Source organism: Piliocolobus tephrosceles, chromosome 1, assembly GCF_002776525.5.
Source record: "Piliocolobus tephrosceles isolate RC106 chromosome 1, ASM277652v3, whole genome shotgun sequence".
In the NCBI taxonomy this organism is placed as follows: domain Eukaryota; kingdom Metazoa; phylum Chordata; class Mammalia; order Primates; family Cercopithecidae; genus Piliocolobus; species Piliocolobus tephrosceles.
The window spans coordinates 210,004,901-210,018,030 of NC_045434.1; the positions used below are offsets into that span (position 1 = coordinate 210,004,901).

Here is a 13,130-nt window from a genome sequence, read left to right on the forward strand (position 1 = left end):
TTCACTTCTTCGGGTTGGACATCAGGGCACACTGTTTGAGGGGCAAATTCCTAAACACCATGAAGAAACAGAATGGATTCCCCATCTGCGGCTCCGGGACGCGGCTGCTAGCAGGAGGAGATGATTTCCAGAGAGGATCAGGAAGAGTGTTCATCTGAAGGGAGAAACAGATATCGGTGACTTCTGCTAAGAGCCACAGGATGAAATCCGTTCCTATTAAGGTCGCTGCCTAGTACAGAGAAGTGGACCCCCATGAATGAAGAGCCCCACTGCCCAGCTGCACAGGGAGAGCTCTGAGACTCGAAAACTATGTCCCAGTGTAATTTTCACACATCAGAAAGAGGGGGAGTAAAATACAACCCAACTCTCCCTTGAAAGAAAGAGCAGCATGGAGACAAAAGGCTAAAGGAGACAGAAGACATTTTATTCTGACATGTTAGGGTTACAATGAGAACTCCCAAGTTCCAAAGGTTCAAATAAAAATAGCATTTTACAAATTAAAAAAAATACAATTTATATACACAGTGGAATTAGCTAACATCATACAAACAGTGCAAACAGAAAAAAGGAAGCTGACTGCGGCAATGGCCAAGGTCTGCAGAGCCGTGGGGCAATACAGCACATCAATACTGCAGGGCTGGCGAGGCCACCTTGGGCCTCTCGAAAGGCTTTCCTGTCACCCAGGGTCATGTCAGTGCTTAATTCTGCATCACAAATGCCATACAGTGGACTGGGTCCAGAAAGTGTCCCTTCCAGTTGGGAACTGTTAAGTTAATCAAGGTCAGCAGCAAATCATCCCTCAGCACAAGGTCCCACAGCCAGGGCCGGGGACCCACTGGCCCCACTCCCTGATCACCTCGCCTAGGAGCCATGGAACACGGAGCTGGAGACGAAACACAAACACCGCCTCTGGCCACCCGCAGGCTCCCCATCCGCGGATCTCCTTACTGAGGCGCCTGATGGCTGGGCGGTGGGGCGGCTAATGGGTGAGGTGCTGAAAAGGCTGGTTTCTAATGGACAGAAATGGAAGGAGTGAGGCTCACAGTTGATTTGTCACGAGTGGAGAAGTTAGTTGTTGTCTTTGGGCTTATCTGGAAAGGGCAGATGCAGAGAGAACAGGAAACCACGTGCCTCCGCACGGGGCTGGGTTTGGGGCCTCCTTGGCAGCCGTCCAGTCAGTTTACGGGAGGGAGGTATTCGCATTCTACTGTCTATCTCTGGGCTAAACTGATGGGAACAAAATATCTGGTGACTTAAACACAACAGGATGTGCACGAGGGATGAATTCCAGCAACATTCACCAGGGCAGCCTCGAGGCAGGCGGCTGCTGATCCAGCCCTCCAGAGGCCGGGGTTCTCCTGCAGGGCGTTAGTTCTGCCAGCTCCGGGAAGGGGCCGGGAGAAGGGATGAAGCATTGTGACAGGTGATCACACCATTCTCCTGATTTGGACAATTGGCTTCCTTCTTAATAAAAGGAAGAAATAACGTGATCAAGCTCTGAACACTGCCATAAAACACAGCAGCAGCTGGCCAAAGAGTCACATTTAAGTAAGAATTGCCTTTTGGGTCCTTGTGATGTCCTGCACTATTTCCTGGGAGTATCATCCCCGTTTCACAAGCCGGGTGCATTCTGGGAAGCAGAAACATTCAGAAGTCAAAGCAATTTTGGTCAGAGTGGTAAGAAAATGGGGAAAATGGAGGGGCCACAGTCAGCTGGAAAAGACCTCGAAGCAGCCCTGTCTCTGGAGTGGAATTACTCCCTAGAGTGTGCTGAGTGCAAGATCTGGACCGGCAGAGCCAGGACTAATGCCCACCCCAGGGTGAAAGGCAGCCTTGGCCAAGGAGGTCACCCAGGGCTGGGCCTGAGAGAGCTGTGCTGCCGGGGCCGGGTGCCGAGGCCCGTGGGCAACCTCCACAGTTTTGAAAAAAGCTAAACGTAAATGAAGGCCATCTCGAGCCAAAGCACGCCTGCCCCAGGGATGTCTGCTGGAACTGAGATGCCACGGAGAAGGTGGGGGAAGATAAGTGCAAATACCCGATGCCCAGATGCTCACTTTGGGTGCCTAGTCAGAGGGCGCCAGCCGGCCTGGAGAAGAATGATGTCACTGGACGATGGGGTGGTTCCCACGCTTCACGCGAAACCCTCAGCCATGTGCTGGCAGGAAGCATCCTCCCCACGCACCCTCCCCGTGGCGCGGGAGGCCCTCCTGAAGGGCCTCTGTATGTAAGCCTGGGACGGCGAGTGCAGGGGAGAGAGAGGTGCTTGTGAAGGGCAGACACCCTCTTCCTCGAATAGGCCTCTGCTTTATCACAGCACGCACCTTTCAGTGGTCACTGGCTCAGAAGTGCTTCCTTTCTACCTTGGGAAAAAATGGTACCATTCCCCAGAGTTCAGTGAAGCTGCTTTACCTAGGAGTGCCCTGCTTTCAGCTAGCTTTGGTGGATGATGCCAAGATCCTCTGAGCTCTGCCTGCTTCAGCAGGAAGACGGAGATCAAAACGTAAGGACATGAAAAGGGTCTGGGTAGCAACGTGTTACTGGGAGGCTGGGAATAACCTGCAGACGGACAGAAAGCTGAAATGTTAAGAACTAGGGTAGATGTGAATCTGATCCTATTATCAGATTGACCATCGGGGGTTATTAGTGTGATTTTAATGCTGTGTGTTTCTGGTGGGTGGTGGTTGTAAGGAGAGTCAAACCACAGGGGCAGGGCCAGAGCCGCGGCTCACACCCAGGAGCGCAGTGTTTCCCTTAGAACAAACCAGCGAGGAGCCCGTGTTCGGAGTCCCAAGCAAGGGAAGGCCTCTCTGAAATATGGAGAATTTTCTCAGTGCCCAATTCCTAAATCTAGTCATGAACTGAATGTTGTCACTGGCGTCTCCCCAGCTTTTGCCTTGGCCAAGTCCCTCTCACACATTTAAGGCAACAGCCGGGTTCTCTAGGAAAGTAGCGGAGACGGCCAGGAACACGGCTCGGAGTGCAGCCCGGGGCCCGCCTGATTCCACCTCTGCTTCTGGCTCTGGTGGGGCCAGGGGTTGGCCTGTGCCAACACTGGAGGGTGGGAACACGGGGAGCAGGAAGTGGGAAGATCCTTGCTGGGGAAGTCAGAATCTAAGTCCAAGCTCTGACGGTTCAAAACCACCCCCAGGACCTCTGACCAGCAAGGTGTCCGATGACTCCAGGCTTTCTGAATGGGTGACTGGGAATCTTCCATGCCCCGGAACAGCCCCAGCCAACTGTGCCAGCCGGAGCGAGCATAAGCTGCCTCCCCAGGCAGCCCCGGGAGAGGGTGGGCTGGGCCGTCAGATGGTCTGGTAGTGCTGCCTCAGCCGGGCCTGCAGAAATTCAGAAGTCAGGTTGTGCCGTGTGACGATCCCGACGATCTAGGGCAAGGAGAAGAAGGCCCGAGTCACCTTCAGGGTAAAACCCACTGGTAAGAAGAGGAGTGAGAGGAGCCGCCCCGTTAGTTTGTCACAGAATGCGGAGGCCTGGATAGTGCAGAGGCAGACACAGCTTGACTGGGATACACAGACAACGAAGCTCACACACTGGAGGCTGAGGGAACAAAGTTAGCTCCAAAAAGGGCTTGGGCCAGCTGGCATCTGAACTAAAATGTCCTTCCACAGGGCACATTCTCAGCGCTCAGCTCCCATCATGACCAGCCTACTTCACAGATGTGCAAGTGGTGGGGCCCCTGAAGTCTCCTGAGATTATGACCCCTGCCACACACCATACTCCCCACCTTGCAAAGTGACCTACGGGAGTCATTTGTTACAGGTCATGACAGTGGTTCCCACGTGTCACTGTTGTTGGGAACTCCAAAGTCACGTCGTAAACTATGTTAGGACTCTGTCAGCGTAGCTGGCAACTACATTTCCAGGGACATGAGTTAACCCACTGTAACAAAACCTGCGTAAGCATGCACTGTGCATGCCAGGGTCGTGCCATGCGGAAGACTGAGTTCAGGTGCGGTGGCTCACACCTGTAATCCCAGCACACTGGGAGGCCGAGGCAGGTGAATCACTTGAGCTCAGGAGTTCAAGACCAGCCTGGGCAACATGGTGAAATCCTGTCTCTACCATAAATACAAAAATTAGCTGAAGCATGGTGGCACATGCCTGTGGTCCCAGCTACTCAGGAGGCTGAGGTGGGAGGACTACTTGAGCCTAGAAGGATGAGGCTGCAGTGAGCCGAGATCTTGCCACTGCACTCCAGCCTGGGTGACAGAGTGAGACCCTGTCTCAAAACAACAGCAACAACAACAAAAGACTGAGGGTGGCCTTGAAAAGTTACCACGGCTACCGCTACAGGGTAGGGACGAGGGTTTGGTTTTTGCTTGTTTTTTGCTCATATGTGTTTTTATATTTTCCTACAATGAAATATTTGTGTAACAAGAAAATAATGAAGTTCTAAAAAGAAAAAAAGGAAAGTCTGCAGCAATCATTACTAGGTGTTTTATATCTTTGTAAAACTCAAAGTACTTTGCTTGAAATTCTCTCATCTAATGTGCGAATCCCCACACAGGTGGAGAACCAAGGAACACAAGTGGTCCGGAGGGAAGAGCAGCATTTCCGGAGGAAGACACAGCGTGGGGGAGGCAGGGCTCCGGCCGGAAAGGACGGCCAGTGGGACGCTGGTGCCATCTGCTGGCAGGCAGGGGAAAGGGTCCTGAGTGTGCAGAAGCCAAGCAGGGTTCAAAGCCAGTGTTGGGCCACCGTCTCCCCTCCTGGTGGGATGCCTACATTTCTGGTGAGAAGCCTGGGTGCACAAACAGCACCTGGCCGGGGGATCCTTTCTCAAAGGTGGGGGCAGGGCCAGGGCCTCACTCACCTCTCCCACGGCATTCACCACGGGCAGGTGGCGCAGGCCCATCGTTCTGAACAGGTTGAAGACTTGGGAGACGTGGGTGTTGGGCGAGACGGTGAAAGGCGAAGGGTTCATGTATGGGGTGACATCCTGTAAAGAGAACGTGTGTCACTGGCTGCCTGAGACGCCAACGACGTGAAGAGGAAGCTCCACATGGGACAGGCCAGGGGGGCCCTTCTCACCACGATCATGCGCGGGTTGAGCAGCGTCAGGTCCAGGTCATGGATGTCGGGGTACCGCGGGTAGTCCTCGGCCATCTCGGCATAGGAGAGGCGCGGCTGGCTGGCGCTCTGCAATTCCAACCCAGACACCGTCCGTGCTCAGGCAGCAGTGGCCAGCGGGGTCACCTGAGAGCCCCTTCCCTTGATGCCTGAATATGCCCAGCTCTGGGCTGCTGAGGCAGGTGGCACAACAGCAGCAGGCGCTCCAGAGTGAGAGCTCTCCAGTCAAACCCAGTCCTTGGCCAAGTCCTAGCTGTGGCACCCTGGGCCGTCCCCTGATCTCTCTGCACTCCCTTTCTTCCTGATTCATGAGATGCAAATGGCTTATTTGGAAGTTTAAGTGAGAAAGCGCTAAGTAAAGTGGCTGGGGGGTAAATGTGTCCCCCCACCGAAAGATATGGCCAAGTCCTAAGCCCTAGTACCTATGAATGCGACCTTTCTGGAAACAGGGTCTCTGCAGATGTGACCACATTCAGATAAGCCCATGTTGGATTAGGATGGGCCCCAAATCCGGTGACAAGTGTCCTTAAGGAAAGGAGAGAAGATACACAGAACGCCTTGTGACGACAGTGGCGAGGATGGGGGCTGCATTCGGAGTCAGGAGCAACAAGGACTGCAGGCAACTCCCGTGAGCTAGGAAGGGGCAAGGACAGCACCTCTCCCAGAGCCAGGGAGCGCTGCCCTGGTGACACCTGGATTTTGTACTTCTGGCCTTGAACTAGGAAGGAATAAACCGCTGTTGTTTCTCGCCACCCGGCTGTGGCAACTCCTCCCCTAAGTCCACTCTGCACTTCTTGCCTTGCATTCAGCTTCCCCTATGGCACTGTTTACGGCCTGCTGGGCAGCGCTCAACCCCTCAAGCTTCATCAGGCCTGGCCTGGCTGATTTCTGCCTTGGAGAGACTTACCGACTGGCTTTCAGAGTAACAAACTCCTCGGACAAGCAGGGTGACAAGCTGCGACCGAAGGATCAGGCCGTGGAAGGTCAGAGGGCGGAAGCGCTCCTCCATGGTCCAGTCTTCACTCGGGGACTGGTCAGGGTATAGGTTGGGGTAGGGAGTGTATCTGTTACACAAAAACCAGATGCTGCCTGGGATACCCTCAGCGGGAGCGCTTCTGAGCCATGTCCCCAGCCTGCTCCCCATCCAACTTTCCCAGGAAACTCAGGAGTCACCTCACAACATCTGAGCCAAGGGCTGACCCTGCCGCCATGTAGCCCTGTGGGCAGCAGGGGCCGCGCCCGGCTCTCACCTCCTCTCCAACATCTGCTGCAGCAGGTCCTCCTTCTCAGCCGGCTCCTCAGAGGCAATGTGCTCATCACACATGTTCCGCAGCTCGCTGGAGGGGTAGGACTTCATGGACTGGCTCCGTTTGCGCTGCTCACCGGCCCGGGTAAGGATGCTGGATTTCTGTGAGTGGGGAGAACACAGGCTACTGCGTGTGGGCAAACGAACACAGCAGCACTGATGGAGCTTGAGGATTTGGGTGACAGGGAGGGTCACAGGCACATCCAGATGCAGGAACTTAAAGGGGCTGAGGTTCAAAGAAGTGGCTTGGGCTGGTGGTTCAAAGGAGCCTGAACCCTAGGACCTGGCTGCAGCCTCTGTGGTTTCCTTTCATCTGGGAAGAGCAGCCTGATTCTCCAGAGGGGAACAACATCCTGTCTTGATAGAACTGCCAATCAACATGCCTACCCCCAAAGCCAAGGAGTGGCACACGACCCAAGTGAGGCAACGGGATGGCCCCTCTCCTTGGATTCTGAATCGGAATCAAGAGGAACCCAGGGCCAGTGCTCCTACCTCCTGGTACCCGAGGGGTGTCTGCTAGACCCTTCACCTGGTCCCCACAGCACATGGGTTCTGGTCCTTCAGCTTTCTCAGCTCTCCTGAGCTTTCCTGTGGATTTCCTTCTCTTTCTTAAGTAGGTCCAAGTCCCTTTCTGTTGCTGGCATCTCTAGAACTTATCCTGATACTCTCACACATAAATAATAAACCATGAAAGCTGCTGACTTGAAAAACAGATCTATCCATATGCTCACTGCGGCAGGAACGCACACACGTCTTCATGGCCTGATAAAGCTGCCCCTGCTGTCAAATCTACTCTCCCTGTTGCATGTGAGAACGCGCCAACTTCCTGAGAGCTGGCTGGGCAAAGCACTAAGCCGCGTGAGACAGGACCACTTGTCTCTCACCCACCTTTCCTCTCATGCCGTTTTCTTTACCTTGAACTTGATATTGTTGCTGATGAGCTGGTTGCCCTTCATGAACTCCTTCTCGTTGCCGCGGTTCTCTGTGACCACCGGGAAGGCGTGGTGGACTGTGGTGCGCAGGATGCTCACCAGAGACTGGATGCGGGTGTGCGGGTAGACGTAGGTCAGGTTGGGCTCCATGATGTCGCTGGCTCTCAGCCTGGAGGAGGAAGGCAAGTCATCCAGCCTCGTGACAGCGCCCGCAGGCCCCTGGGAGTAAGCTGTGCTGGCTCTCCAGCCCTGCTTAGACCACACAGGGAGCTCTCTTCTGAACTGCTCCAGCCTCCCTCAAACCCAGTGCATTCCTTTGTACTTCTATCCCCCTACACACGCTGTTCCCCGTGCCTGGAATGTCCTTCCCTGCTGTGCCAGGCTGATGGGCTCTGGCTCATCTCTCAGCCCAACAGCAGCAACCCCTCACCAGGAAGTCCTGCTGCTGGTCCACGGGCTGGCCAGGCCCTCCTCGCTGCCCTGCAGCACACTCCACACACTGCCCCTGAACTGCTCATTGTGCTACAGCATTTACCACAACGTCTGAGCCGGGTGCAGTGGCTCACACCTGTAATCCCAGCACTCTGGGAGGCCAAGGCCAGCGGATTGCTTGAGCCCAGAAGTTCGAGATCAGCCTGGGCAACACAGCAAAACCCCGTTTCTATAAAAAACGTTACAAAGTAGCTAGGTGTGGTGGCACGCGCCTGTGATCCCAGCTACTCAGGAGGCTGAGGTGGGAGGATCGCTTGAGTCTGGGAGGCGTAGGTCGCAGTGAGCTACAATCATGCCACCATACTCCAGCCTAGGTGACAGAGTGAGATCCTGTCTCAAAAAAAATAATAATAATAATAATAAAAAAAATAAAAACAGTACTTGGGTCCCCCTTTAGATCAGGGCACAGCAAACTGTTGCCACCGATCAAGTCCATCGCGCTCATTGCTTTCCTGCTGCAATGGCAGAGTCGAGTAGTCGTGACAGAGACTATATGGCCCGGAAAGCTGAAAATAAGCTGTCTGGCCTCCCACAGAAACAGCTTGCTGGCCCCCGTGTTATCCCGTAAGGGCCTTGCCTGCTGTCTAGACACAGGAAGCCCAGGTACCTGTGGATTAGCAGGTGGGTTATGAGGTGATTATGCCCAGAACAATCATGGCTAGCAGCAGGGCATTGGTGGGCACATGTGAAACAGGCTATTCTCACTCCTGGGGCTTGGCATACCCTTAAACATTCAATCACATCACGAACTTGATCCAGAGACCTCACCTCATATCCAACCAGAATGCCATGGAAGCCAAACCACCACGAAGAGGCCCTGCCCAGTGCAGTCCCCATGTCCCCTGCCCTGTCCTCGCAGCCCCCAGCCCATGGGCTGCTCCACATTCTCACACATGCTTAGGAATGGGTGTGCTGCTTCTCTCAGCCCAAGAAAAGTGAGTTACTGTTTCCTACCCTAATATCAACATTTTAGGCCTTAGAGCTAATACATTCTGAAACTAGGACACGAGCAAAATCATGGCCTTACTTGTCCATTTCCACCTCTGTCTCCCATTCCAGAAGCGGCACGCCTCGCAGGCCCACGTGGATATCATAAATGCCCTTATTGAAAAAGTCCCCTGTCCATTTGGCCACCTGAAACACAAAGCAAAGGCTTAAAAATAGGTCCTGTCGGGTGAACGTGGCCCTGAGTCTGACAGGCCTGGAGGGCGTGTGCTCACCATCAGCGTGACCATGATGGGAAGCCCGTAGGTGATCTTGTTCGTGGACTCGATCAGGATGACAGTGAGGCTGATGGTCATGCGGACAACCCCGCCCAAGAAAGCCGCTGCACCAATCAGGGCAAAGGTCCCTGAATAGATGTGGCCCAATCCAATGTAGCTAGTGAAGGAGAACACCGAGAACATGGCTTTGAACCACACTGACAGGCTGTGGGGGAACCTACAGCTCACACTCTTGTGCCTATGCACATATGTGCATGCATGGGCACAGACACATGAATGCATGCACACACACGCGCACACACGCATACACACACGTGCACACACACGCACATGCACACACACACAGAGTACCTTTTTAGGACATTGGCAACTAAACGTCCAAAAGCAGCTCCACACAGTAGAGAAGGCACAAAAAGGCCACTTGGAACAGAAACGCCGTAAGTCCAACATGCAAGCAAGAAATAGAGAATGAAGAACAAGGCCAGAGTGACGGGGCTGAAAGTGCCTGCAAGGGAAGAGCCAACCTGAGTCCCACCACTGGATGCCTGCCAGGGCCCAGCAGACCTACCGGGCCCGACCACACCCCATGCCAGTTCCCCTTCCAACACTGCAGGCGGAAACTAATCTTTTGTCTGGGTGGGCACTACAAAGAAGTCCTGGTCTTGCTCGGAATGAAGGGCAAGCCTGGCTGTGTCTCAGATGACACCAATCGCCCAGGAATGGGCTACAGTGCAGACACCCACCGTCCTGGTGGAAGAGCTGGAGGATGGCAGACTCCTGAGGGTTGAAGAAGAGTGTGGCCATGTCATTGTAGGTATCATTGGGACAAAAAAATGTCTTGATACTTGAATTCACATCTTCTATGACCTAAGAAGAAGGAATCAGAAAATCAGTACAAGGACACCTGACTTTGAGTCTTCCAGTGGGATGTCTCCATCCGGGTCCAAAACAGGTGGCTGCACAGCCAATCAAACAGGCCAAAACCTGACCTCTACCAATGGCAGCCACACGGGCAAGTGTATTCTTTACATTCTGAATGCACAGATGAAAGAATCGGGACGAGGGCCTTTGTTCATCCACACTCATGATGAAAATGTCACTATGGCCGTGATTCACCATGAATTTGGCTCTGCTTCCTCTCCCAGTGCTAACTTTCTTTTTTTTTTTTTTTTTTTTTTTTGAGACGGAGTCTTGCTGTGTCACCCAGGCTGGAGTGCAGTGGCCGGATCTTGCTCACTGCAAGCTCCGCCTCCCGAGTTTACGCCGTTCTCCAGCCTCAGCCTCCCGAGTAGCTGGGACTACAGGCGCCCGCCACCTTGCCCGGCTATTTTTTTGTATTTTTTAGTAGAGACGGGGTTTCACCGTGTTAGCCAGGATGGTCTCGATCTCCTGACCTCGTGATCCGCCCGTCTCGGCCTCCCAAAGTGCTGGGATTACAGGCTTGAGCCACCGCGCCCGGCCCCCAGTGCTAACTTTCTAGGTGATGCTGCTAGAAGCCTGGCCTGAGAGCCCTAGGACTGGGGAAGATGAGGCAGGTGACAGCAGGTGACTGGAAATTGACAGGTATCTGGGGAGGAAAATCCAGGGCACTGCTTGACCGAAAGCCCCAACTCTGGTTCCAAATAGAAAAAGTCTTCGATTTTGGGGCAATTTGCTACAAAAAAAAAAAGTGTCCGAATTTGCTGCAAAAGAAAACCCACCTCCACAAAGCCTGGAGAGCAGACCCAGTCTTCCTCCAGGCTGCCTCTCCTCCTAGACCCCATCTGGGGAGCAGAACCCAAGCAGAAAAAGAGATATTTCTACTTCTACACATTTTAGACCTCATTTGCTTGCCACCATTCTGTGTGGGAAGATGGGATCCTTGCCGGAGGGCAAGGGTGTTTCAAGTATGCTGTTTTGTTTTCTAGTTGACAGTGTACAACAATACAAGGTTGTACTTCACACCTATCACTGTGCATGTAAATAGGGAGTGTTACTACAAAGGTTAATCAAGGCTATGGGTTTCTTCTGGATGACATTTATTGATGACGCTGTGGAGATGCCCTTATGTGGACGTGATAACAATACCAGGGGGTGGTTTGTATGACCCCGCCAGGTGAAATGGGTCGGGCAATACAGAGAGATGCAGGCTGCTGCGGAAACAGTAGGGCACTGCTGACTGGCAGCACCTGGCACAGGTGAGCCGTGTGCAGAGCGTCAGCGTTGTGGAGTGCACGGGGGATGAGCTCAGTTGACGGCTTCATAATAGACACATGCAGTGCTTCCCAAACTGTCTGGAGGAAGTTCAGTCCTGAAGGCTTTCCGGAAAGAGTCCTGTGGTCAACTGCATTGAGAAACATCCTAGCAATTCTTGGAAATCAGTGTGTCTGCTAAAAGCTGAGCACAGGCTCCAAAATCAGATGGCTTTGTCTCTAACTCTGCCACTCTCTAATGACCTTGAGAAGGATATTTCATTTTGTGACAGTTTCCTCACCTATAAAATGGTAACAACACCTACCCTCTCACTATATATGACTAGCTGAAGGTTTCTGGTCAAGACCACACTGTGCCTCAGCTTCCTTAGCTGTAAAATGGGGGCACAACTACTGGCCAGCACAGGGCTAGTAAGGATTAAATGAAATCATATAAAGTGCTCAGTGAAACATCTGGTACACAATAAAGACACCAAACATTTATGACACTTATGGGAAAAAGGCCCCAGAAGTTCTGTAATAAAGGAATGTATTTAGGTTGGGTGCTGTGGCTTGCACCTGTAATTCTAGCACTTTGGGAGGCCAAAACAGGACATTGTTTTAGGTCAGAAGTTCAAGACCAGCCTGGGCAACACAGTGAGATCCTGTCTCTATAAAAATAAGCTGGATGTGGTGGCATGCACCTGTAGTCCCAGCTACTTGGGAGGCTGAGATGGGAGGATCGCTTGAGCCCAGGAGTTTGAGGTTACAGTAAGCTACGATCACACCACTGTACTCCAGCCTGGGTGACAGAGTGAGATCCTGTCTCTAAAAAGATGAAGAAGCACATTTAATTCTTAGCACATTTGACCACAGAATCGTGTTTTGTATGCTTTAAATCACATGCATCAAGGTATCCGTCTGGTAACAAGCCGGGCTTGGGAATCACTAGTAACAGGGGTCAGCAAACTTTTCCGTAAAGAGCCGGACAGTAAATATTTCAGAGGCTGTCAGTGACATACAGTCTCTGCGGCATATTTTTCCCCCCCCTCAATCCTTTAAAAATATATAAAGCCTGGGCACGGTGGCTCACGCCTATAATTTCAGCACTTTGGGAGGCCAAGGCGGGCGGATCATGAGGTCAGGAGTTCAAGACCAGCCTGGCCAAAATAGTGAAACTCCGTCTCTACTAAAAATACAAAAATTAGCTGGGCATAGTGCTGCGTGCCTGAAGTCCCAGCTACTTGGGAGGCTGAGGCAGGAGAATTGCTTGAACCCAGGAGGTGGAGTTTGCAGTGAGCCGAGATCTTGCCACTCCACTCCAGCTTGGGCAATGGAGTGAGACTTTGTCAAAAAAAAATAATAATAATATACATATATATACCAGCCTAGGCGTGGCGACTCACACCTGTAATCCTAGCACTTTGGGAGGCCGAGGCAGGTGGATCACTTCAGGTCAGGAGTTCGAGACCAGCCTGGCCAACATAGTGAAACCCCGTCTCTACTAAAAAATACAAAATTAGCTGGGCATGGTGGTGGATGCCTGTAATCCTACCTACTTGGGAGGCTGAGGCAGGAGAATCGCTTCAACCTGGGAGGCAGAAGTTGCAGTGGGCCAAGATCGCACCACTGCACTCCAGCCTGGGTAACAGAGTAAGACTCTGTCTCAAAAAAACAAAACAAACAAACAGAAAATGTATATTTACACACACACATATATATATAGTGTGTGTGTATACATATATAATATATACATATAACTGGGGACACTGAAGAGGCTGTCCTCCAAGACAAGGGCCCCAATGGGGATCTGAGAGTTTCGAGTGTTTACTGAGAAGCAACAAGAAGAGAGTACAGTTGTCCCTCGCATCAGTATTCACCAGGGATAGAGTCCGGGATCCCGACGGATACCAAAATCC

The 13,130-nt window shown here is 52.5% G+C and overlaps 1 protein-coding gene across 5 annotated transcripts in view; it reads right to left on the minus strand.

The window, feature by feature from the left end:
- Positions 1–408: 408 nt before the first annotated feature.
- Positions 409–13,130, minus strand: part of CLCN6 (chloride voltage-gated channel 6) — a 38,942-nt gene continuing 26,220 nt past the window's right edge. For 4 of the 5 annotated variants that reach the window (XM_023191954.1, XM_023191953.2, XM_023191955.1 and 1 more), the window contains 10 exons: positions 9,784–9,907; positions 9,392–9,545; positions 9,038–9,197; positions 8,845–8,951; positions 7,308–7,494; positions 6,338–6,495; positions 5,995–6,151; positions 5,049–5,156; positions 4,831–4,956; positions 409–3,383 (listed from right to left, as the gene is read on the minus strand). In XM_023191954.1, coding sequence (XP_023047722.1) covers positions 3,303–3,383; positions 4,831–4,956; positions 5,049–5,156; positions 5,995–6,151; positions 6,338–6,495; positions 7,308–7,494; positions 8,845–8,951; positions 9,038–9,197; positions 9,392–9,545; positions 9,784–9,907 — 1,362 coding nt within the window. In that variant the 3' untranslated portion in view covers positions 409–3,302. The remainder of the gene's footprint in view (positions 3,384–4,830; positions 4,957–5,048; positions 5,157–5,994; positions 6,152–6,337; positions 6,496–7,307; positions 7,495–8,844; positions 8,952–9,037; positions 9,198–9,391; positions 9,546–9,783; positions 9,908–13,130) is intronic. The other variant, XR_002726334.2, reaches the window with a different exon arrangement.